This window comes from Quercus lobata, chromosome 5 (assembly GCF_001633185.2).
Source record: "Quercus lobata isolate SW786 chromosome 5, ValleyOak3.0 Primary Assembly, whole genome shotgun sequence".
Taxonomy (NCBI): domain Eukaryota; kingdom Viridiplantae; phylum Streptophyta; class Magnoliopsida; order Fagales; family Fagaceae; genus Quercus; species Quercus lobata.
In genome coordinates, this window is record NC_044908.1 from 32,105,196 (window position 1) to 32,131,001 (window position 25,806).

Below are 25,806 nucleotides of genomic sequence, written 5' to 3' on the forward strand. Positions count from 1 at the left end.
TGATAGGTTTTGATGGTGAAGAAAGAAAGATAACATAAGTTCACTAGGGAAAGACATCCTCGGATTTTAAGAGCGACACTCCGGACCATTCCATGGAAGAGGATAAGTATTAAGAAAGGACAGGACAAAGGAAGGCATGGAAATATCTAAGAGAAAGCTGCTACTATCACATTAAATGCTCTGCAACTAACTGAACCATGCTTTTCAGCCTTTACAACCACTCCCAAAGACTTTAGGGAGGGGTTGATGAGACAAGTATCAGCACTATCAATCTAAATTTACATGTGGACGGTGGAAATGAGAGGAAGACAATATAAAATAGAGGAGAAAGGGAAAAGAGAGGGGGGGGGGGGGGGGGGAGCAATTTGGGTGCCAGACTTGTAACAAAGCCTTAAGAACAATATTTAAGAATCAACCTCCTCGGGTAAAATTCGAGGATGTTTTTCCCTAGTGAACTTATGTTATCTTTCTTTCTTCACCATCAAAATCTATCAGTTGATCATCTAATTTGCAAAGATCCAAGTTTCCAATTCATTCTCTACAAATTTATTGTATTGGGCTCATTGGACCAAGACTCCATACATTTTGGGTTTGGGCCTCAAATTGTGGCCCTACAGTAACTTTAGGAGAAGTTGTGGTTAGTGGGCTATTAGAATCTATACTAAACAAACTGTATAAAAAAAATGTGGTTTTTATTTATTTATTTATTTGTTTATTTGTTTTTAAGAAAAAAGAAAAACTGCAATTAGAGTTTAGAGGTTTTTGTTAGTGGGCAGTGGGCTATTAGAATCCTCGGCTAGATAAATTGTAAAAAAAAAAAGAAAAAGATTTTAAAATTGTTGATTGAATAAATTTGAAATTTAAATCGAATTTAAAAACTAACAAAAAAAGTGAAACTTGAATTAAATGTCTGAGGGTGGAAATCAAATGTGTATATATATATATATATATATATATTTAGTTGTGTGTGTGTGTTTTTTTTACTGAACGTGAGGGTGTTTTTATTTTTAGTTTTAAATAAAATATTAGAAACATGTGTTATTTAACTTGTGTTTCTAATTTTCTTTTAAAGAACAAAAAAAAAAAAAAAAAAGGTACGGACCATACGGTTGTTTAGAATAAGTGGATTAGTGGGAGTGTTCCCATTTTGTAGGCAAGGTTTTTTCAAATTTATCTAAAATTTAGGAGGTTTTAAATTAAGGGTGTTTTTATTTTTAGTTTTAAATAAAATATTAGAAACGTGTGTTATTTAACTTGTTTTTTCTAATTTTCTTTTAAAGAAAAAAAGAAGAAGAAGGATACGGGCTATACAGTTGTTTTGAATAAGTGGGTTAGTGGGAGTGTTCCCATCTTCTAGGCAATGTTTTTTCAAATTTATCTAAAATTTAGGAGTTTTTAAATTAGTAATTTTACATGTTTGACCCTATTATTTTGGGCATCGAAATTGAGAATTTCAAACTGGGGATGCCCTTTAAATAGTAGTATAGATAAGTATAAGAAGTTAAAAGCAGTTAGTTTTTTTTAAAAGAAGTTAAGAGTAGTTAGTTTTTTTTAAAAAGAAGTTAAAAAAAGTTTAAATTGTAATCAAACGTGTATATATCTTTTTTTTTTTTTTTTTGGATAAACTTGAGGATGTTTAAAAAAACTTTTTTTTTTTAATAGGAAGATAAATGTGAGGATGATTTTTTTAGAACGAAAAAAAAAAACCCAGCAAAGTGGGGTTGTTTTAATTTTTTTTTTTTGTTTAACTTGTTTTTCTATTTTAAAAAAATAAAGGTAAATGTATAGTTACTTTGAAGAAGTGGGTTAGTGGGAAAGTGATCCTATTTTGTAGGAAATGTTTTAAGTGAGAGTTAGAGATATATTTTTAGTATCATTCTCAAGTTTTTTCCCTACTTAAACATAAGTTGTAGGGGTATCTTGGAACCAAAAAAATGTCCAGTCCAAACAGGGGAAACCCCTTAAATATTAGTATAGGAAAAAAAAAAAAAAAAAAAAAAACTTAACTGGTACTTTTGAAAAGTAAATATTAATCAAATTTTGGATATATAGTGCAATGAAGAGGGAAAAAATTGTGTGTTGGGCGTAGTAGTTTTTATTTTTTATTTTTTTTAAATGATCCTATCTAATTGTGGTGGTAATAATTTAAAATGTGAAGGTTTTTGAAAAAATGTGGAGAGTTTTTTTTTTTTGGGATAAATTTTTAAATGTGGTTTTAACTTTTGAATTTTGCAAGAGAAAAAAAAAGGTGGAGGGATGGAGATTTAGTGATAATTGTTGCAAGTATTTTTTTTTTTTTCAAAATAAGAGAAACTGAATTAAAAATTAAATAGATGAGAAGTTTCAAACGGTTTTAATTTTTGAAACAATTATTCCCTATATTTTGGTTATCATAAACTTAAGGAAATTTGAATTTGATAAAAGTTTGAAAATTTGAATTTAAAATAAAAAGTGGCAATTCAAATTGGAGAAGAAAAAGGAAAAAGTCTAAAAATTAGGAACTTTTTAAAATATAGTAAATTACTCTTTTAACCAATTTGTTTTTTTAAATTTAAAATTATTTAACTAAAAGATATGGGTATTTTTGAGAGTTTAAGAATTTGTGTAAGGACATTTTAGTACGCAAAATGATAAATCCCAAACAGAAGAATCCTCTTATTAGTAATTTAGCAGTATAGATATATTAGATAAAATTTAGCTACAAAATTGGTTGTAACCTAAGACTACAATTTTACTCAATATTTTTTTTTTATTGAAGATGAATTTTGACAAATCTACCATTGGATTACATTTTCTTTTTATAACCTCCTTACTTGTAAAATTTCTAGAAAATTAAAGATCAATAACTATGTTATCTATAGATTGTTTAAATTGCAAGTTTTTGTAATTTAAAGTTATGCATAAAATATAATCTTGTAGATTATATAGTAAATAATATTCCATTGGCACAAAATTTGACATTTGTATTAAGAGCATAAAGAATATGTAATCCAACGGTTAGATTTACGAAATATATAGTAATTTTAATAATATTGAGTAAGGTTATAGTCTTAGGCTATAACCAATTTTGTAACTAAACTTTATCCTTAAACTTTGTCCTATATATATATATATATATATATATATATTCTCCCTGCCCCCCATGTAAATCCCAACTTGATTTATCAAAAAAAAAAAAAAAAAAAACCCCAACTTGAGAATTTGTCAAGAGAGAGAAAAATAAAATGAAAAATTAAAAAGAATTATATCATCTTTGGCCAATTTTACTTATAAATAATACTACTTAAAATAAAATTATTTTACTAATTAGGAGTACTCTTTTAAAGCATTTGAGGACATAACCATTTTTAAATCTCTTGAGCATTGTGTCTCTTGTCTCTCTAGAAGACCAGATTCAAAAATTCCAAAATAATTTTCAAATATTACTATGCTGTCATATATATATATATATATATTAAAAGTATTATATAGACCGGAAACTTGGCTTAGAAACCACGATCCGTTTTCATGGACTAGCAAAAAGATGTGTACGAAACCATGAAAGTTTTGACTTAGTTGTATCAAACCCATGTAGGTACAATAGAAGTAATTTGCAACAAATATGCGATATACGTACGTAACACACCTTTACAAAGATAGACATGCCAAGGCAGAGCAAAATTACTGTTAGTTTACGATATATAATTGGTGTGATGCCTCTTAAATTTATGAATAGTTTTAATTAATCATATAAGATATAAATGACCCAAAAGTAGAAACATCATCTTGAGTTTCTACTTTTGTGGAATGGCTTGAAGGTGAAATTAGAGCAAGTGATCATTACGATCATAATTTGGCATCATGAGTTTGAGATTTCAGATGGCATTATTTTTTAATTAATATCTTTTATATATATATATATATATATATTATCAATTGTGAAAAGATAATCAAGTACAAAATAACAGGAAATTAATGGATTTATTAGCATCTTGTATGTTTATTTAATATAAATCCGAAAGTGACTCTCACTTGGTAATAAAGAGCAATACCTGCCACTTTATAAATAAAAGAAAAGTCAGTCGATTCTACTTATAGAATGGAAGGGTGATGCACTAATATTTAGTGCATTATTACCATTTGTAGGGTTTGGGGGACAAGGGTCGGGGTTTAAGTTTCTAGAAGAGAGTTTCACATGCATAAACATTTAGATTAAACTAGAATAGAATTTCTATCTTGTATATATAAAAAATAAAAAAATAAAAAAAAAGTAAAGGGGAGAAATATATATATATATATATATATATATATTTTGGTGAGAAACCAGACCAAAGTAATTTTATTATAAAAGGAGAAACATTCGAGTAATATTGTTAGGTACACAAATCGTTTACATATTGGTAAGGTGAAAAGTGGTAAATTAATAAAATAACCTTATTTTACAATTGAGACAAAGATTGCGAAATTTTGTGTGTTATTTACTAAACTTATTTGTTCAAAGAAAGAGTTATCATTTATTGAATATCTTGCGTAACCCTAGGCTACAAGTGAATGCAAGACAATAGCAGTATTTAAGTAGTGGGTAAAAATGGGGAAGGAAAACAAGACGCTAGCTAGATCTAGAAACCCTAACAAGAAAATGCATTAAAACGCTCATTTGTGATAATTTTTTTAATTCTTTTTCCCCAGAGGTGTACTGGTGTTGTAGCTATGTCCCAAGGTCATTATTGATGTCCAGCCCAAAGAGCTGGGAATACCCACTAAGGCATAATATAATGTTGAAGAAGTCAAAAAGAGTTCAGAAAAATATCATGTTTTCTTGTCAAAAAGAGATTGGTTATGGTTGCGTACTGTTGAACCTTACAAGCAATCACAGCACAATCCATGAATAAACATGTGTTGATATGTGTTCGATGAGATAATTCGTATCCAACAAGCCTAAAGATCAACACAATATCAAACAAACCTAAAGATCAACAAAATTCACTTCTAAGTTTTTATTTTTGAGAGAGTTTCAAATTGCTTTGGCGATTTGGTTAGGCTTAGATAGTTGAAAGGAAATTTAGCAGAGTAAGAGTATCAAAGTTCTCATACCTTGATTGGGATTTGGTCTTGTTATTTATAATAGTTTGGTTAACAGGTCCCTTTAGAATATTTGTTAATGAACTATTATAAGAAATTTTTAATACCATTTGCATAAAAGATATAAAAAATGGTTAAAAAATCAGTTGTTTTTTTTGTTGTTGTTGTTGTTTTTTTTTTTTTTTTTTTTTTTTTTTTTTCATTTCCCTTAAAAAATTTATAAAAATATCTCCAAAAGGCATAGGTTAACAAAAACCTTTAATTCTTTGAGGACATCATTAGAAATTCCTCATCCTTTGAATTTGAAAGTTGGGTCTAACATCTCACATGTCTCATGGAGCCGAAGGGGGAGTGGGTGAGACATGACACATAAATGTCGCATTAAATGTGATTGATGATAGTTGTTAGGATTAAATGCAACAATGAGTAGGTTTGTACTTTATATTGAGTTCTAAATTAGGAAAAACTTTATCTTGTTTCCATTGTATGTTACCTCTCCCTCATAAGAGAGTGGGCCCCACACAAATGCAAGTGATGAATATTGGGCAGCAGCTCTTTTTGAAGAAATTGATGGCAAAAGGAATATTTGCGGCTACAAAAGTGGTGCATTCAAGCCCTCAGAACTTCATTAACATTCTACTTTCAAAGAAATTTTTTCAGTCAAGCATGGAATTGAAAAATTCCAGTTCCACCTTCTTGGACATAATTTCTTAGTAGAAATGGACATGTCTTCCTTTCCCAAGATGCTCCAGTTCAAAAGGAAAATGCTCCCACATCCTCAGCTACTCAGATGGTCAAATTGGTTTTCACAATAGTCTTTTCAAGTCAAGCACATTAAAGGTAAGGACAACCTTATCACTGATTACCTTTCCAGGAAACCTCCAGCCCTTAATACCACAATTATCCCTCCACCTTTATGTGTATATCCTATTACAGACTCATCCTCATCCTCAAGCTCTTCCTCTGCAGACCCTAATGATATCCTTAATATGATAGAAAACCTTCCCTCAGAAATAAAAGACCAAATCAAAACCTTGACCCTTGAAGCCAGAACTAAAAGAATTATTAAAACCCTCCATGATTACCTTAAAAAACACCAATGCCATTTCCTTGCTATTTTCCTTGATATAGTAAAATCCCTATTACTGACTTTCCTATTGTAAATCCTTATACTGTGTTTGATAAACCTCACATCTCTTTCAAAAAATCCATAAAAAAATTGTTAGGTCCTTCTCAGTCTTCCACTGTTAAAGAATATGTCCAAGCTTCTAAGTTTGACCAGTATAATATTCCAACTAGTGAAATAGAAAATTTCATTACCCTTGCACTTCCTAGAGAGTTTATAATTCCATGGCAGAAACAGGGATATACACACCTCCACTTTGGAGCAATAAGGTTGGCATTAACTTTCCATGGAAGAAAGGGACTCCCTGTAGTCTCTAGAATTTCACTTCTTGACTCCAGATTTTTGGAATATCAAAATGCTGTCATAGGGACGGTCCAAACCACCTTAAATGCAGGTTCAATTTTTGTTACCCATTTTCCTAACTTAACATGTCTCTGAAGGACCCCCATCTTTGTGATGCTCTTAAAGTACAAGTCCAAATTATGGGAGCTTCTCAGGTGCAGGATACATTTGCTGCCACACTTCACTATCAGCTAGCATATAGACTTCAGAATCATGCATTTGACATGGCGGTTCCAGACATAGCCCAATCCAATGATGCGTTGCTGATTCAAGTTGATCCAGGAATGACGCCCATGTGTACCTTTGTCCCAAGGCAACTCAACAAAGACCAGATGATGTCTCTTTTCCCAGAATCATGGATTACAAAATATGAGATGCTTCATCAAGCAACTAAACCAATCCAGTCCAAAGATCCTCTCTTTATCAGAAAAGCAAATGGTGAAGTAGAAACAAAATTCTTGATGGCACCATCAGAGAAGAAGGATGTCACAGTTTTCCCAACTCAAATTGCTATGCTCCAACCAGTTTCCTATGTCGGTGAAGAAGGACTTCAAATCAAAGCATTTTGAGAAGATGGAAAGCCTTGTTATGAAGGGAAATCACCCTTCGGTCACATATGGTGGGACGTTTGTGATTGTGTTGACTGCCAGAAAGAAGAAGGCTTTGAAGAAGATTATTTCAAGAGAAAGAAAAAATCCTCCCAGCAAAAGCTCAAAGAAAGATATGAAGTAGGAGATCCAGAAGTTGACCTTCTAGGAGAGCCCTCTGGAAAGTTTGATTATTATGTCCTTTACTGTGGGGCCCACCCTCTTTTAAGGGAGACGTAACATACAACGGAAACAGGATATAACTTCTCCTAAATTAGCCTATTAATCGAACAAGAATAGTTCTTAATTTGATTATTTCTCTGACCTCTCACATGTAGGGCCCACTCTCTTGTGAGGGAGAGGTAACATACAACGGAAACAGGATATAACTTCTCCTAAATTAGCTTGTTAATCGAACAAGAATAGTTCTTAATTTGATTATTTCTCTGACCTCTCTATGTGAGAAAGTTTGTTTCAACCAATTAAGCTTCATGGCTGTAGACTTGTAGGGCTCAGCCGAAGAGGGTTGTCCTCCTCTACTGAGTGACCACGTTGTAAGTGGGATGAGGTCAGTCCCTATGTTTTTTCAAACAACATTGTGTGCCCGAAAACTAGTAGCCTCTAACTAGTAGTAACTAGTAAGAGCATTCCCATCAAGAGAGTCAAAATTTTTAGCATTTAACATCTCAAAATACTACTTTAACAATTTTAACACTTCATTTTACAATATACTAAACATCAAAGGTCCTATTTTTTATTACAACTTCATTTAAATATTATTATTTTTATTCTCTCACTATATTTCTTTCTCTCTCTCTTCTTATTTATCTCTCTCCTTTTCTTTGAAGAAACCCACCACTTTCTTCTCAATCTAAGCAAACCCCAGCAACAGCCACGGCTAGCCACTGCCAGCCACCACCACTGAAGAAAAAAAAAAAAAAAAACCACTAGCTAGCAGCCACCACAATCCCTAACCACCAAAATCACAAACCCAAACCAACTGCGAGACCCACGAGTTGAGCCACCCACTGTCACTGAGAAACACAATCAAGACCCATTGAGCAACCCAGCAACCAAGACTCATCAAAACCCATTAATAACCCACTGTGCCACCAAACCCATCAACAACACCACCGAGACCCATCAAAACCATTGTCGAGGCACCACCGATACAACACAACCAAGACCCACTAGCACTGAGACCTACCAAATCACACCCACATAACCACCGTGCCTCATGAGCTCACCCACCAAATCAAACCCACGAACCGCTAGACCACAATTGCCATTGAGATCCACTAAATCAGACCCACGAAACCTACCAAATCATGACCACAATCGCTGAACCACCATCATGCCTTATGACCACAATCGCTGAATAGGGACGGCAATTTAGATTTGACTTGCAGATACCTGGCCCAGCCCAACCCTAATGGGTCGGATTTTACCCGACCAGATAAAGAATAGGGTCGAGTATGGGTTTTTTAAAAAAAAACCCGAAGCGGGTCCGAGTCGGGTTCGAGTTTTATCAAAAAAATCTGAGACTCGGCCTGAAACCCGACCCGGATAAGACCCGGTTACCATGAAATTAGTCAAATTACTAAAAACCTGCCCTTATATGTGTGTGTGTGTGTGTGTGTGTGTGGTTGTAAACCCTAAGTCAATAACCCAGTACCCATTCGCCTCTTCCTAACCCTCAATCTCTCTATCACTCACGCCCTCACCCTAACCCTCAATCTCTCTGTCACTCACGTAGCCACACACTCAGCCATGCACAAGAGCACGCCGCCACGCACAAGAGCACGTAGCCACGCCTTGGCCTCACTCCGAGTCACTCCTTGGCCTCACTCTGAGTCACTCACACTCAATCTCACAGCTCACATAGGCACTTACTAGCTCTCAAGCACTTTCCTCTTGAATTGGTTTTGGGTCGTGATTTGCTTGTTACCTAAGCACTCTTCCCTCTATCTCTAGATCTAAAACCCAAGGCCGAAGACCTCAAGCTCTCTCTCTCTGATCTCCAACTCAGGGCCAAGACTCTCTTCTCTCTCCATTTCTATTTTTATCTTCTTCTTTATATTTATTTTTTGTTTGATCCAAAATCTCCTCCGTTGGTTTGGTTATTTCTGGGTTTGAGGATTGAAAAATGGGATTTATTTTATTTTATTTATTTTTTATTTGGGTGTGACTGTGGAGATTTGAAAAGAAGGTATTTTTGGGATTGGTTGTTGGTCGTGGGTTTGATGTTGAGTTTGGGGCTTGTTTCAAAAAAGCTTCCTTTCTGCTTGGGCTTAATGGGGCCCGTGGGGCTTGGCGGGAGCGGGTTCGGGCCTCGGGAAAAAAATCCGTTTAGTAAACGGGCAGGGTCTGGGCTGCGGGTCTTGGCTCGCAGGTCGGGTTCGGGTATGCAAAAACTCGGCCTGAACCCGACCCGTTGCCATTCCTATCGTCGAACCACCAAGAACAAGCAAAGGCGCGGGAGAGAGAGAAGAGAGAAGTGAGGGGAAAGAGAAGAGAGAAGAGACTGAGGAAAAGGAGACATTGGTAAGAATAAAAAAAATGCTTTTTATGTTTAGCTCCATGCTACGGTGAGCTGTTATTGATAACATCTCATTGTAGCTGAATAGTAAAGGCGTAAATGTACTTTTAGTCCCTACATTTTGACATTTTTCCATTTTAGTCCCTACATTTTATTTTTTCCACTTTTAGTCCCTAAAACCAATTAACGCGTGTTTTTTCGTCCTTTCCGTCAGTCAACCAACGGAAATAGCTGAGGTGGCAGCCGGAGCAATTAAAATATTATAAAAAATGCCACATCACCATGACAAATCAGCATATAAAATTTAAAAAATAATTTATTAATTTTAATTAAATAAAAAAATAAAAACATAATTAAAAATAATAAAATCAAACCCAAGAACACAAATTCAGAATTAAAAACAATAAAATCAAATGCCTATGAACACAAGAACACAAACCCAGAAAATCAAACCAAGAACAAGAATTCAAAATTAAACCCATTGAATCAACTTCCTTTCCCACTTAAAATCAAATCAATAATGCAATAAAATTTGAGAAGAGAACAAAGATCAATGCTGAAAGACCCATGCTGAAAATCCATAAGTTTTTCTCGTTCTTCCCCAAAGATTCATAGCCAAAATCATAAAATCAAAGAAAACCCAGAAATCTCAAACACTCAAAAACCCAGAAACCCAAAAACTCAAACAAAACCCAGTTTATTTCAAACAATCAACAACAAAATCAACCAACCTGGCCAACTCGGCTCATTGAATCAAAAAAACACACAAACCTAGAAAAACCCAGCCAAACTCAGCTTATTGATTTTTTTTTGTTTTTTTGGTTTCATTTTTTGGGTTTGGGTATTTGATTTTCGGGTTTGATTTTCTGGGTTTGGGTATTCATTCTGGGTTTCTTATACTCGGCTTCGGATCTAGCCAGCGCTTCTTTCGACCGAGCTTGAAAATTGCCGGTGTCGGATTCTTCTTCGTTTTGGTGGGTTTAGAGCATGGTCTCTAAGGATGAGAGTTGAGCTATCTCACTCGATGGCGAAGCTTGAAGGCAACGGCAGAGCTTGAAGATGACAGCGATAGTGGCAGAGCTTGAAGGCGATGGCAGCGATGGCAGTGCTTGAATGCGACGGTGGCGATGGTAGATCTTGAAGGCGATGATGGCGGTGACAGAGTTTGAAGACGACCTTTTACTCGCCTGGGTTTGTTGTTGTCGGTTGTGGCTTTTGCTCACTAGGGTTCACTTGTTGTGGGTTATGGGTTTTGATTACCAGAGTTTGCCGCCATGGGTTGAATCGGTTTTGAGGCTTGGGTTTGAATGGGTTGTGGGTCTGAATAGGTTGTGGTTCTTAGGTTGGTTTTGAAGTTTCGATGGTGTGTGGTGTTGTTTCGGTGGTGGGTATAAATTTCGGTGGTTGTGGGTTGCTGTTGGTGGGTATAAATTTCATGTTCTTGGGTTTGATTTTCTGGGTTTGGGTTTGGTTTTATTGTTTTTAATTATGTTTTTATTTTTTTTATTTAGTTAAAATTAATAAATTAATTTTTTAAATTTATATGCTGATGTGTCATCGTGATGTGGCATTTTTTATAATATTTTAATTGTTTCGGCTGCCACCTCAGCTATTTCCGTTGGTTGACTGACGGAAAGGACGAAAATAACACGCGTTAATTGGTTTTAGGGACTAAAAGTGGAAAAAATAAAATGTAGGGACTAAAATGGAAAAATGTCAAAATATAGGGACTAAAAGTGCATTTACGCCAATAGTAAAATATTTAGCATTTAACACCTTTGTTGTAGGTATCTTTTTATGGTTTGAGGTGTTAAAAATAGCATTTAGCGTTTTTAATTCTCTTGATACGAATGCTCTAAGTATACATGCTTACTAATAAAATGTTCTTTTTACCTTTTTCATTAATTTTTAAATCTTTTTGATCAATAATACTACTATTACAATAGAGATTATAGGTACCTCTCTCTCTCTCTCTCTCTCTCTCTCTCTCTCTCTATATATATATATATATATATATTGAACCGTTTTGTACTTTGAAATGTCTCATTTTCTTTTGTTATCTTCTCTCTCATAATAGGTTTATTCAAGTAATAGAAAAAAAAAAAATTTAAGTATAGTTTTCAAACTTAAAGATTTGGGTTGTTTTCATCTTTAACCCTTTATATTTCAAAATTTTTATTTAGCTATTAATATTTGCCTATGTTTTCGTATTGGTCATGCCATCCATTTTTGTTGGTGATTTGGTCCATTTATTGGTAGATAAATGCTTCATGTCACCCATATAATAAGTCCATTTCTTTTAGTAATTTGGTCTATTAAGTGCCAGATAAATATTGTCCATTAAGATATGTCACTTACATAAGTCCATTTTTGTTAACACATTCCCTAGAAAATGCTAGACATATTACTAATGAAAATGGACAATAGACCCAATATGTAAACGAAATCATACATGAATGATTAAAATGAAAATTTTGAAAATACTCAAAATGAAAATAACCCAAACTTTAAGGGCCAAAAAGTGTACTTTAGTGAAAAAAAAAATGTTAATAGCACTATAGTAGCTATTAATGTCGTGAAATTATTTTATGCACTTAATTGGACTATACCCTCCTTTGACATAAAGATGAATTCCACGTGTGGAATAATTTCTCCCCATGATAATAGAATTCTTATTCCTTGGGTATAGCCCAAATGAAAGGCAAAAAGGCTCCATCACAAGCCAGGACAATGGACATTAGTGGGCTTAAGGGGAACTATATACAAAAATTTTAACTATGAAAGATTATATACTCAAAAAAAAAAAAAAAGTTAGTAAAAAAGGAACTAAAAAAGTAAGAAATCAAAAGGAGTTTGGAATTCCAGACTATGGTTGGTTCATATCATATAGAGAATAAGGTGCCAATGTTTCGCCATTCGTTTTTAGAATTATCATCAATGTGAAAATAGAAGAATACAAGTACAACAAGTTGTATTTGTTGCCTTATCCTTAAAGGTCAATCTTTCTTTCTTCAAAGATTCATTACTATCCAAATACCCATGACTTTTTATGCTGCTATGATGGACACCCAACACTTGTCTCCAAAGCAATAGTCATCGATCCACTAGAGAACATAAAACCTAGCTTATTACTTTAATAATTACGTACGATTTAATAATCACTTTAACTAAGTGGGTTGGTTGCCTAAGATTGTAGTTATTATATTAAGTTTCTGAGTTAGTTAAAAACCCATTAATATATATATGTTTGGAACATAGTCTATTTTGCAATCATATTGTCCTCCATAGCTGACTCATATGATTGAGTGTTCCCTTGGCATTTTCCATGTTTTCAAGGAATCCAAACAGATGACCTCTTATAAGTGACTTTTTGACTATGGGAAAGAAGAAAATGAATTTTTTTTTTTGTGTTTCTGAATATTAGAAGGCACTCATTATGAGCATATTAATTAATCAATTGGCCATGATATAGGCACGTGGTCGGTGCTCGATAATATTATAGGTTGACCCTTTAAAAGTATGGTGGGGGATACTAAATATGGGAATTCTAGGCAAAACAAGATAGTTTATTCTCATTTCAATAATATATAATTCAATGTTGTGCATTTTTTTTTCTTCTTTTTGTGCTGAATAAACATTTGCTTGGATGGAGTGTGTTCCTCCGAACCTTCATGATTGTTATATTTCAGATCTTCTTGTTATAAATTAAAAAGCAGAAGAGGTTATATTCTTTAAAAAAAAACATCGTTTCACTAAATTTACTAGAGGCATATATGTTTATGGTATCTAAGGATAACATTTTTAATATATATATCTTAATATAAGTCACATTAATAATAATAATAATAATAATAATCATAAAACTTGTGTCATTAGAATTTTTGTTTCAATGAGAGACGGTGATAAAGCAAAAAAGGGCTTGCATATTTATCTTCAACATCTATATTAATATTTGGATATATATAAATATATATATTATTATTATTATTATTATTATTATTATAAAGAAGAGCATATAACAATTTTTTTTTTGAGCAAAGAGCATATAACATTTTAAATCTCAAAAATTTAGGATTTTTAAAATTAAACTTTATACTTTCAAAAACGTATCCATTTAAACTATAAACTCATTTATGATGATATTGTTTAAGAAAAAGATTTAAACAAAATGACACTTGATAGATAATTTTATACACGTGCCTATTATATTTGAATATTATCTCATTCTAAGCCACACAATATCACTTTGTTTAAAAAAAATTTCAGTAATGGTTTCAAGAATAATGAGTTTATGGTTTGCATTAAAATGATTATTAAAATTTAAAGCTAAGTTTGAAAACTCCAAATTTGCATGTAATGGTTAGTTCGACGCTAATTCTAAACTATTAAGTTTAAAATTCAATCTATAAACAAAAAAGAAGAAGAACATTGTTTAGCTCGTTAGTGGGGAGGATATTTTTAAGAATAAATTTAACGAATCAGATCTGTTTATTCTTTTTTCTTTTTTTTTTTGAACTGTAGAAAACGTGTTACAAATTAAAGCACTTTCAAGCCAAGTAAAAAATGGCACTTAAAAATTGTCACAAAAGAAAATAAGAAACCGAGAGAAAAAGAAAATGTTGAAGAATAGAAGGTGATGGACTTTTTTGAAATTTGGAGAAAATTGTAATTTACTCACTGTGATTTGGACCATTAGGTTCTCTTACAATTTAGTACACAAATTTCAATTATTTGATAGGTTGATCCCTAAAAGTTTAGATTAAATAAAATTATTAAGGTTTTGTCCTAATAACAAATTTTATATATTGTAAACAATATTTGATGGGGTTGTGTTTGGAAGTTTGCAGGAAGCAAGTATCGGAGTAGTAGTGCGAAGCTTTCAAGGGGAAATAATGGTGGCTTTGTCCGAAAAGATCCCCATGCCATCTTCAATTGTTTTATTAGAGACTTTGGCGGCTAGAAGAGCTATACTATTCATTTATGAACTCAGATTTTGTGGGTCAATTTTTGAAGGTGATTCGGCCATTTCAATAAATGCCACAAAGAGTTGCTGCATTTTTCATTTGGTCATATTATTAAAGACACCTTACAAAGTTTTTCTTTTTCTCATACTCCCTGACAAGGTAGTACTCTAGCTCATGTCTTAGTCCAAAGAGCAAAAAATTATTTTCCTATTTTAGTTTGGATGGAATCTGTTCCTCCCGATCTTTATGACTGTTTTGTTCCATATTTTGCTGCTATTAGCTAATAAAATGGACCAGATTTTATTTTCTAAAAAAAAAAAAAAAAATGCTTTACAATCTTTTAAATTATTACATGTTAATCCTTTAAATTTTGGATTAAAATGAAATCATTAAATTGTCATTGAACAAAACTCTAACACTTTCCTTTAAACGAAATTTTGGGGGTTTAAATGTAGTATTTGAAAATTTGTGTGGACTAAATCAAGACAATAACAACCACATAGGATAAATTGAAAAATTTCCTAAAATTTGCTTTGTTTTTTTTTTCCCATCGTTTATATTGTGTTTCATTAATCTTAATGTTAGAAATTGTCCTTAGCTTAATTTCCCTAGTTTGTGAAGTTTATATTACTTACTCAAAAAGCGTAAAGTTATCCTTTTAAAAGAAAAATCTTGGACATATACGTTAAAAAGGGAATGTGATAGAAAATAGTTATAAAAAAAAAAAAAAAAAGGTTTTATAATATGTGAAGGAACCCCAGTTACCTAGCCAATAAAAGAAAAGGAAAAACTAAATTGTAGATGATATGTTTAAAATTTTCTGAATTTTGTTTTCTTGCAATTGCTCCCAACAACGGTCATGGACCACGGTTCGTTATACTATTATAGCCAAAATTACATTTTTTCGACCCTTTACATTTGACAATACTTTCATTTAGTCTTTTATGTTTTGAAAATTTTCATATTCCTCCCTAATATATGTTTGATTGATAGCTAGCCCAATTAAAATACGCAAATATACATGTTAGTAAAGCCAACTAATGGGTGATGCCTTCAATCAGTTCAATGACTATAATCTTGATGATAAAAGATTTGAGGGGTTTAACGTCGTGGAGTATGATGTGACAATAGTGGAGATAAGGAAAACCAAAAAAGGATTTGGTTTGAATTCCACTTTGAAGATAAGGTTTAAGTTATGTTTGGATTTCGGTTTGCAATTCGCACTAGGTTGCACAGAGAGAGAGAGAGATGATTCATGGAAGAAAAAAAAGGGGGAAAAAAAAAAAGGAAAAGAAAATTTTATTCATTATAAAGTAAAATATAAGTGCATTAAATTAGAGTTGTTTACAGGTTAAGTTGAGTTGAGTTAGGTTTGGGTCCAACTCACCACTTGACCTAATCGGATTTAGTGAATGGTAAGTTGAAACATGGTCTTTCTAGTCTTCAAATGGCAGGGTGGGTTGGAATCGTTGGGTGAATTACATAGGTCATAGAAAATTTTCCAATTCCTTCCTGTTTACACTTCTGATCTTCGAAATTGCATATCTTTCTAGGGCCGTTTCCCTAAGTGGCCCCACCACCTTCCTCACCTAAACTAGCACCACCACCTTTTTCACGTTCATCACAAGATATTATGGTGGAAAATACTTTCAGTAAAATACTTTTTTTTACTTACTCATCGTTACAAGGTTAGAGGATGTTCCAACACATTTGCGATTTTGGGTTTAGCTTCAAAGCATATATGAGAGAAACTGGGGATTGAGAGATATTCAACCCATGCGCGGTAAGTCAATTACGACGGCATTAGGAATAGGATGGACTAGGATTTTAACTTCAAAGGCTAGAGAGAGAGAGAGAGAGAGAAGATTTGAAGGGGAAAAGAAAACTTGGGATCGTGATCCACAGTTATAAGGTTGGATTTCCAATCCATGAGAATGTGACACCTAAACCTAATCCAATTTTTTTTTTTTTTTTTTTTTTAAATTTTTAAGTCTGTTTCAATGGGTTAGGAATCATGGGACTTGAGACTGGAACCAAAATCGGTTTTTAACTCTCAAACACTCATTACTTAACGCTTGTGCATTCCGAGTCGACCGTAGCTCATTGAGTCAACTTGCGTGGGTTCGGTTTTGCGAGTATGTGGACAACCCTAGATTTAAACAATATTCAAAATGGCAATGTTTTGTTAAAAAATCACTTTGTTTTGAAATTATTTGGTACTTGACATCCAAGTCACTAATAAAGATACTTGAGAAACTACTCTTAAAGGTTGCAATGATTTTTGAGTAGAATTTGTGTCATATTTTTGTGTTACTCCCTTGTGTATGTTTCTCTTGATTTCTCAAAAAAAAAAAAAAAAAAAATCACTAATAAAGATGGACAGAAGAACCACTTTGAAAATAGTTTAAAAGGGCTGAAAATGAAAATTTTCAAATATAAGGTACTGAAATGAAAACACCCAAATATAAGTTATTAAATATAGTTCTCACTAGAGAAGAGTATAAATTTTAAATAAGTAAATAAACTCAGGAAAAAAAAATACACCTAACCAAACGTAAACCATTGTGAGTATGTTTGGATACTACTTATTTTATTGAAATTGAAAAATTATTATTAAAAGTACTGTAAATAAAGATAAAAGTTAGTTTAAATAGTACAGTGAGACCCATAAATAATGTCAAAAAGTACAATAGGACTCATAAATAGTAGCAAAATAATTTTCATTTTTCATTCTAATTCAAACACACACACACAGCGTGTAAAAGACATCCACTGACATCATACCCATTTGAAAGTTTCTGAGATCAGATTTCAACAAAAAATTTGTACCAATGGGATGTTTAAAACTGTAATTGAATTGTATAACTGACCAAATTGTAACGCAATAGCATTGCTTTCATCTAGAATTGAGATAAAGGGAAAAAAAAAAAAAAAAAAAACCCAGAGAAGTGGCAAGGAAAACTGGCAGAAAGTAGAACGAAAACTCGTAAAGAAAGCAAGAAAGTAACAAATGTCAAAAAACGTTCACAAAAACACCAACCCTTGGTAGCAAAGCAATATAAAGGAAAGGAAGAGTAAAGCAAAGAAACTACAACGAACGAAGCCAAAGTGGACCTGAAATAAGGCAGAAAAATCTTTTTGTCCAAAACGTCAAAAGTGCAAACCCTCACGCAAACTCAAAGGGAAAAAGCATGGAAAAAGAGAGGAAAAAGGGAATGAAATTTACCACCCACGCACCAAATTGACACACAAACAAAAAAACATAAGAAAAAGAAAGTGAGAAAGTTAGGAAGGAAGGTCTTCTGAGACTGTGACTTAACAGACCTTAATTTGCTGCTGTTGCCGGCTGTGTAGTCTTTCACCTCGTTTCTTGTTTCATTGCCCCGCTGACTCTCCCATCTCTCATCATTCAATGCCAGCTCATTCTTCATAATTCATTGCCCTCACTCTCTCTCTCTCTCTCTTGTTTTTTTTTTGTTTTTGTTTTTGTTTTTGTTTTCAAATGGCACTTTCTAGTTTCCACTTGTTCCTCTCATATTTCTTTCATTTGCATGTGGGCAAATCTTTCTCGGTTTTTTTCTCTTTTGTAGTTTAATTGCTTATTCATTCTAGTGGAATTGCTATTATTATGACATTAATTAATGACACTCTTGAACTTTCTAATTGGTTCATCCAGGTATATATCTTACTACTACTTTGATGAAAAAAACATACGAATTTACTATATATTATAGAGTTGATGTCATGGGTTTAAGGTTATGATTTTGCAGTAACTTTTAATTTAGGAATATTAAAAAAAAAAAAAATTAGCTGAGGAGTGAGGTCAATAATAACATTTACCAAAAATTATAACTTTTGTATGATAGTGCAAATAAGTTGCCGAAAAACCATGAAACAGAAACACCCAAATAGACACTAAGCCTTCGTTTGGATATCAATGAAAAATAAAAATTATTTCACTATTCAACTTATTTTTACTACTATTTATAAACTTTATTGTACTTTTTGATACTATTCATGGACCTTATTGTATTATTTCAATTAATTTTTACTTTTATCTACAGTACTTTCAATAATAAATTTTTAATTTCAACAAAATAAGCAGTATATAAACCGACCATAAACTAAAAAAAAGCATTGGATTACTCCTTTTGCCAAACAACAACAACAAATCCAAATACCAATCCAAAAAAAAAAAAATCCAAATAGTTATTAAAATTAATAACTCCATAAAAGTACTGATTATTTACCGCATGCATATACTTCACACACCCGACTCCCTGACATTTCCCACTAGGGGTGTGCATGGGTCGGGTTGGGTCGGGTTGAGGGAATTTTTTGACCCGACCCACCATGGTGGGTCAAAAAAAATTCGACCCAACCCAACCCATCACATAAGTCCAACCCAACCCAACCCAACCCGCGTGGGTCGGGTTGGGTCGGTTTGAACCCATAGGTTTGACAATTTTTTTTTATTATTAAATTGAGTAGAAAAAAAATATAAATATTAATATATTAAAAAAACCTAAAAATTAGTATCAATGTAACTCCTCAAAGACTCAACACTAATGACTAAACAACCATAGTAATTTATTAGAATTTGTGTGAATTAATTGGCTTTTATATAGGATAGGAAGAATTGGTTATTTAAAAAAATTTATTAATTATATAATATATTATATATATATATATATATATATATAAAAGTGCCCTACAATTGATTTTTTTAAAAAAAATTATTAAATATAAAATATATTTTAAATATATATTAAATATGGGTGGGTCGGGTCGGGTTTGACGGGTTTGTAATTTTATGACCCAAACCCAACCCGACCCGCCATAATAATTTTTTTGATAACCCAACCCAACCCACCAAGCCTTAAAAACCGACCCAACCCGATGGGTCGGGTTGGATCGGATTTGACGGGTCGGTGGGTTTTCTGCACACCCCTATTTCCCACCACGCACACAGTAACCTATAAAGCATAGAACAGCCCCCATAAACAAAAACAAAAAAGAAAAGTACACGAAAGCAAAAAGACACAAATTTATCCCCATAAAACAAATTGAAAATGTAAAAAGCAAAAACCCTTCTCTCTCTCTCTTTGTAGAATATAAATCCTCACCTTTCAGGACTCCATTCCCGCTTTCTTTCACGTTCCCTCACTCACAAAGACACATTATCTCTCCCTTTCTCTCTCTCTCTCTCTCTCTCTCTCTCTCTCTCTCATGGCTTCCACCAACAGCAACAACAACAACAACAACATGAACTCACCAAGCTATATGTCATCAGACCCAACCTCACCCAACACCACCTTTGTCCAAGCCGACCCATCAACTTTCCGAGCCGTGGTCCAGAAACTAACCGGAGCCCCGGAAGACCCATCAGCCCAAAAGCTCCCTCTCAACCACAAACCCCACCACCTCTCCGCCACCGAAATGGGTCCCAGAAAATCCACCTTCAAACTCCACGAGCGCAGACTCGCCACCAAAAAGCTCGAGCTCAAGTTCAACCCAGGCCTAAACCCATTCGGCCCATCACCATCATCTTCATCTTCTCCGTCTGGGCCTTACTTGAGGCCCATGATCTTCTCCCCAGTCTCGCCATTGGAGCTGGAGCTCTACGCGCGTGGAAGTCCACGCACGCCGCGTGAAGTAGTGGAGGAAGAAGAAGAGAGAGCAATTGCTGAGAAAGGGTTCTATATGCATCCGAGTCCACTCACTACTCCACGTGGCTCGGACCCTCCCGAGCTTCTGCCTTTGTTTCCTCTCCATTCTCCTACTAATACACATACCATTAGCAGCGACAACATTCAAAATCTTTCTTCTTCTCCTTCTTAATTTTGTAACATAATCATCATATAAATTTTATTTTATTTTATTTTATTGTGGATTTAATTTTCTAATCTTAATTTAAATGTTCCCTTTAATTAGTTTTTTTAAAAAGAGATTCATCCTCTATCCTCTCAGTGATAATAGTTCTTTATTATTTTATTAAACTAAGACACAAAATCGATTTATTTGTGTGAGTATAAATTGAATCACAGGGCTCTTATTTAACTGCCTTTCACTTTAATTATTATTCCCTTTAATTATAAGTGTTGATTGGTAGCAGCAGTACAATGTTTGGTGAATGGGTGGGTTGGGTTCATTAGTTTTTCAAGAATTTGTTGGTGCTTACACTGTTCCACACGCGCTTTTGTTGCGCGTGGTTTCTCAATTTTATTATTATTATTTTTATATAATTTGATAGTTATTACTTATTCTGACGATTTTAATTTTAAATGCCTCATTTGGAACAATTAAGATGTGATTATCATTTTCTAAAAATGAAAAAGAAAAAGACGTGATTATCATTTCCTAAAAAACAGATGTGGTGTGTTTAGATACCAATAAAAATTAAAATTATTTTACTATTCAGTTTATTTTTACTACTATTTATGGATTTTATTGTATTTTTTGGTATATACATATTGTACTATTTCAACTAACTTTTACTTTATTTATAGTATTTTTAGTAATAAATTTTTAGTTTCAGCAAAATAAACGATATCTAAACAACACGTGATAATCAATTGAGACACCGATTATCATTTCCTTAAAAAGAAAAAAGAAAAAAAAAAAGAGATGTGATAATCAATTAAGAATATGAGATATTTTTTTTAAGAGTAATATTACAGCTATAAATTATTTTATAATATTTTTATAAACTAACATCATTTTTTCATTTAGTAATAACTACTTACTATAACAACAGGTTGTAAATTTGTTTGTAAAATAATTTATATTTAGCATTACTTTAAAATTATTTCTCACAGTAATGCTATTGTACACAAGTTCACAATAAATTTACAACAAAATATAGATAATAAGCTGATTTATGTGGCCCCTACCAGATCATCTTGTTTTTTAATAATATTATAGAGATCTAGTTAATATATGCCGGCATATTAATCATCCATTTTTAGAAAATATTGTGGAACTCAACTTTATTTTGTTCTTATATGTGTGTCATAGTGCGTATTGCTATTATTTTTAACCGTAGATTTGTGAAGAGTGATGAGTTTGCATTGTTTCGTTTTCAAATACTTTTCGAATAATGTTAGAGATATAAACTATTTTGCAAATTTTTTTATAAATTACGGATGTGGTGAGTGATTATTGACAAATGAAAAAGTTATATTAATTGTAGATCTAATGAAAACCAATAAGAGGAGAAATTATACAATCCTCTTGGTGGACCACGTCATTTGTCCACCATTCCAGTAAAAGACTACTATCCATTTAAAATTGTTGAGTCAGTATTTAGTTTTTATTTAAAATTCCACAATTTTAAACAAGTGAGAGTTTTTTACAGAAATGATGGATCACATCACTTGACCATCATAAAGACCTTATAATTTCTCCAATAAGAAGGTTAGCTACATCAATATTTTTGTAAAATAATTTGTGATAGGCACAATTTAGACTAATTTGTTCTTAGCGTTGATACAGAGTACTGATCTGCACCGTTGGGGGTTTGTGATCTTAATTATCGAACGGCTTGGATTGCTGCTTCGAGCCATCGCGTTTGCACGTGTTAAACGGCGCGTGATATATATTTCATTAAATTGAGATTCTCCAATTTTTGTGAGCATTAAATTGTAGAGTTAAAAGCTAGGAGCCGTTTGATTTAGTGACAGACTGAGGAAGTAAGCAAGCGGTGCTGTTGTCTGAGTCTGACAAAACAAACGGCTAGGATTCTTTTTTAGGTATTTAATACGATGTTGCCAGGACTATGCTTACTTTATTGTGAAGTGAAGTGACTGCTGTAAATCTTGCGGTCTGATTCCTCTGACATTGGATTAAGATTGTCCCTATTAAAAAGAGTGTTTACATGATCTGGCTTAACTCATAAATGTATTGTCTTGTAGGTTAAAAAATAAAATAAAAAAATGATACGCTCGTATAAAAATGAATAAAAGATTACGAACTTTTTGGTTAAACGAAAATTAATTTTTGTAAAATATTGTAATTTGAGCTGCCAAAATTGTTTTTTGGCTTGCGGTAAAATAATGACACTTATAATAGAAATTAGAAATTTTTTTTTTTATTTTCTATAAATCATTTTATGTTTTACAAAAAATTTATCAGAACCTCCACTCTCCTATATTTGTCACCCAACCACCACCCCCATTAACATCCTTAATTTTTGATTACCAATCACTGTCGCCGGTTGTTACCACCGTTGGTCCCTGAATTATGATATTTTATTTAAAATTTTTATTTTTTATTTAATTTTTTATACATGCTTTAGAGATGAGAAAATGTGAGAAATTAATAGAAAATATATTTTTCATAGCATTTTCAAGAACACAACCAAATACTGAAAAATATTTTCAAAAATAATTTTAAGAACGTAACCAAAAACTTAAAAATAATTTTTTTTTTTTCTGTAAAATATTTTCACATAAAAGTTTTTACGGTTGGAGAATATTTTCCATCTAACCAAAAACATCTTTAATCAAAATTTAAAATTCTATATATCAAATTATTAATGATAAGTAAAAATATGATATTAGGAATAGGTTGAAATAAAAACAAATAAAATTGTAGTTGCACGATTTTCCTGGCCTAAATTCTATTGATCAGGCCCTGGTCCAAAGCGCAACCCACAATAAATATTGGTAGAGGATGGGTCAAAGAACTTAGCCTCAGTGAGCCTATTCGGTCTGATACATGGACAATATTGTTGCAGAAAAACCAAGAACACCAGAATAGATCTCTCACGTATAATTCTATTTCTTTCGTTCTTGATACAGTATTTTCCGTCCCCCTCTTTGTGGGACTCCACTACATTATATAGTTCCTCTCCTCTCATCTCAACCTTACACTTGTTGATCATCCAAGCATCTACTTGAGTACCTGTCCCATCAGACGCCCTCATCTCTCCCTTTGTGAGTTGCAGAGGCCAAGGCGGTACTGTTCAGAGGTCATTTCCTCATTAATGCGGCCAAGAGGGTGGTTGGGGCGCAATTAATGTGGTGGTAGCTCCCCATGAGATATTTTGGATTTTATTCATTTTATATGTTGGGAGGATGAACTGAAGTGGCTGGGGAGAGTTCCTCGTCTGGGTTTCGTGATGTCCGAGGAGGAATTACTCCTCGGACAGGCTTCCTTGGCGTTTATTGGGATTGAGTAATGCTTCATACGTGGTTTCTCTTCGGACAGGACGCTCCTCGGACGGGCCTGAATAGCCCATTATTTCTGGGCCGGGCCCCACAATAGTCCCTCAAAACTCCGGTTTCTATCTCATTCTGAGGAGGAAAAAACGGGGTTTTGATGTTTGGGAGAGGATGGAAATAAGGAGAGCGTGTGGCGCGCGTGCGGTCCGTTACTTTTGACGCGCTACAATTTACAAGGCGCGGCCATTAACTTCTGGAGGCGTTATGTTCCCTCATCTAACGGTGTGGCGTAGATCGAACGGCCATCGTTTTTTCTCGTGTTTTTAGGCAGGAGCGATCTTTTCTCTCTCCTCTTGGCTATATAAGACGTCAGAGGGGTTCAGTTTCTTCTTTTTATCTGCATTTCGTAAACCTCAGAGGACTCCAGAGAACCCCATCGAATCCCAGAGATATACCAGCACTTGCGTCCGTTACGCCACCGTAGCTGTTTTCTGTGAAGCATTTCGTCCAAGAGAGATTTCTAGGCGTCCCGTCGAGCGTTTTGTGAAAGTACCGGTACGTTTTGTTCATCTCGCCGTTTCAATTCCCTCCTCGGACTCTACTTTTCTTCTTAGTTTTTACTTTCGTTTCCCCAGTTCAGTTCCGATGGGTAGATTTGAGAAATTAGTAAAAACTTCAGCCGCTATAGAGGCCTTTAGGGCAAAATACCACATTCCCCCAGGGGTTGGGCTGCGGTACTGTCCTCTTGAAGGAGTATTGACAGATAGGCGTGAGGGAGAAGTCGTTATCCCCATGATTGCTTTCATAGAGGGAGGGATGACACTTCCCATGCGTAGGATTACAAGGGAGTACTTGTTCAACCATAGGTTGACGCCGTATCAGTGTGCCCCGAATATGTTCAAGATACTAGGCTGTGTAGATGTCTTAAACGAGCGGATGAATCTAGGTCTTACTTGGCACGATGTGGCTTATCTGTACGAATGTCATCGCCTCGGGGATGAGGGGTATTATCTTAAATCCCGGAACGAGGACGTTAGGTTGATCTCTTGTCTCCCAATATCCAATAAGACAGTGAAGAATGATTTCCTTATTACTTCTGGGGAGTGGTTCGACGGTATTCATTGTCCAACTTGGGCAGGAAACCCAGGTGCGGCGTCTCTAGGATCGGTCCCTTTTGGGATAGGATTTAGCATTGAGGGGTTACATTTTTTGCTTTCTTTATAATTGGAAGATTTCGTGAACTAATCCCCTTTTCCTTGATTGTTTGCAGATAAAATTCACGTCGCCCCTCGGCTAAACTTCGTGAATGTGCCAGCGTTGAACTACCTTCTTAGGTCGGAGATCTACATTTCCGAGGACGGGCAGTTGCGTGCTGCCCATCTGGTTCTAGGCTATCAACCTTTGAGCAGCTCTTTCCAGGCTATCGGTCACGCCATAAGGGCTGGTAGTCCGAGGTTGGCTAGGATTGACGTGTCCAGGACGGGTTCCTAGCTGAACACGATCTGCCACCAGTTGTGTTGCCCGGTGTTAGAGATCCCTACTTGGCAGAGCAGCTACCTCCGCCAAACGAGCCTGGTGCTGCCGTTCAGGTTGAAGAGGAAGCTGAATCATCTCGTCTTTCCCTTGAGGCAGAGATAGACGAGTTTTATTTTGAGGAGGAAGTTCAGCAGATCCCCCTGGTGGAACTTTCTGATCCCGAAGGAGAGCGGGACCGACATTCTGCAGTTGGTGTTCCTTCCATCGTTATCTGCTCGGACGATACTTCGGACGAAGAGATAGAGCCCATGACAGGAAAAGGAAAAACTCTAAAGGAGCTGATGGCCTCCCGAGGGAAAGGCCAGTCGTCGAAAGGACAGTCATCAAAAGGGCAGTCCTCGAAGGCACCAACTCCACCACAGGGCAAGACCCTCCCTCCTGTGGCCCCTACGGACACCTCGGACCTTGGCCTTAAGGTTAATTCGGACCTAAAGAAGAAAAGGCCGGCCGACACTCCTGAGGAGGGCGAGGTGGTTGCCCAGCCGAC

At 34.3% G+C, this 25,806-nt stretch overlaps 1 protein-coding gene across 1 annotated transcript; it reads left to right on the top strand.

The window, feature by feature from the left end:
- Positions 1-19,719: 19,719 nt before the first annotated feature.
- Positions 19,720-20,506, top strand: LOC115992834 (VQ motif-containing protein 11). Its single transcript, XM_031117070.1, has one exon. It carries the CDS (start codon positions 19,849-19,851, stop codon positions 20,458-20,460), a length of 612 nt encoding a protein of 203 aa, XP_030972930.1. The 5' UTR covers positions 19,720-19,848; the 3' UTR covers positions 20,461-20,506.
- Positions 20,507-25,806: the final 5,300 nt, after the last annotated feature.

What these genes read in the sequence shown, in the direction of transcription:
- LOC115992834 (XM_031117070.1), top strand. Translation starts at nt 19,849, where the DNA reads ATGGCTTCCACCAACAGCAACAACAACAACAACAACATGAACTCACCA.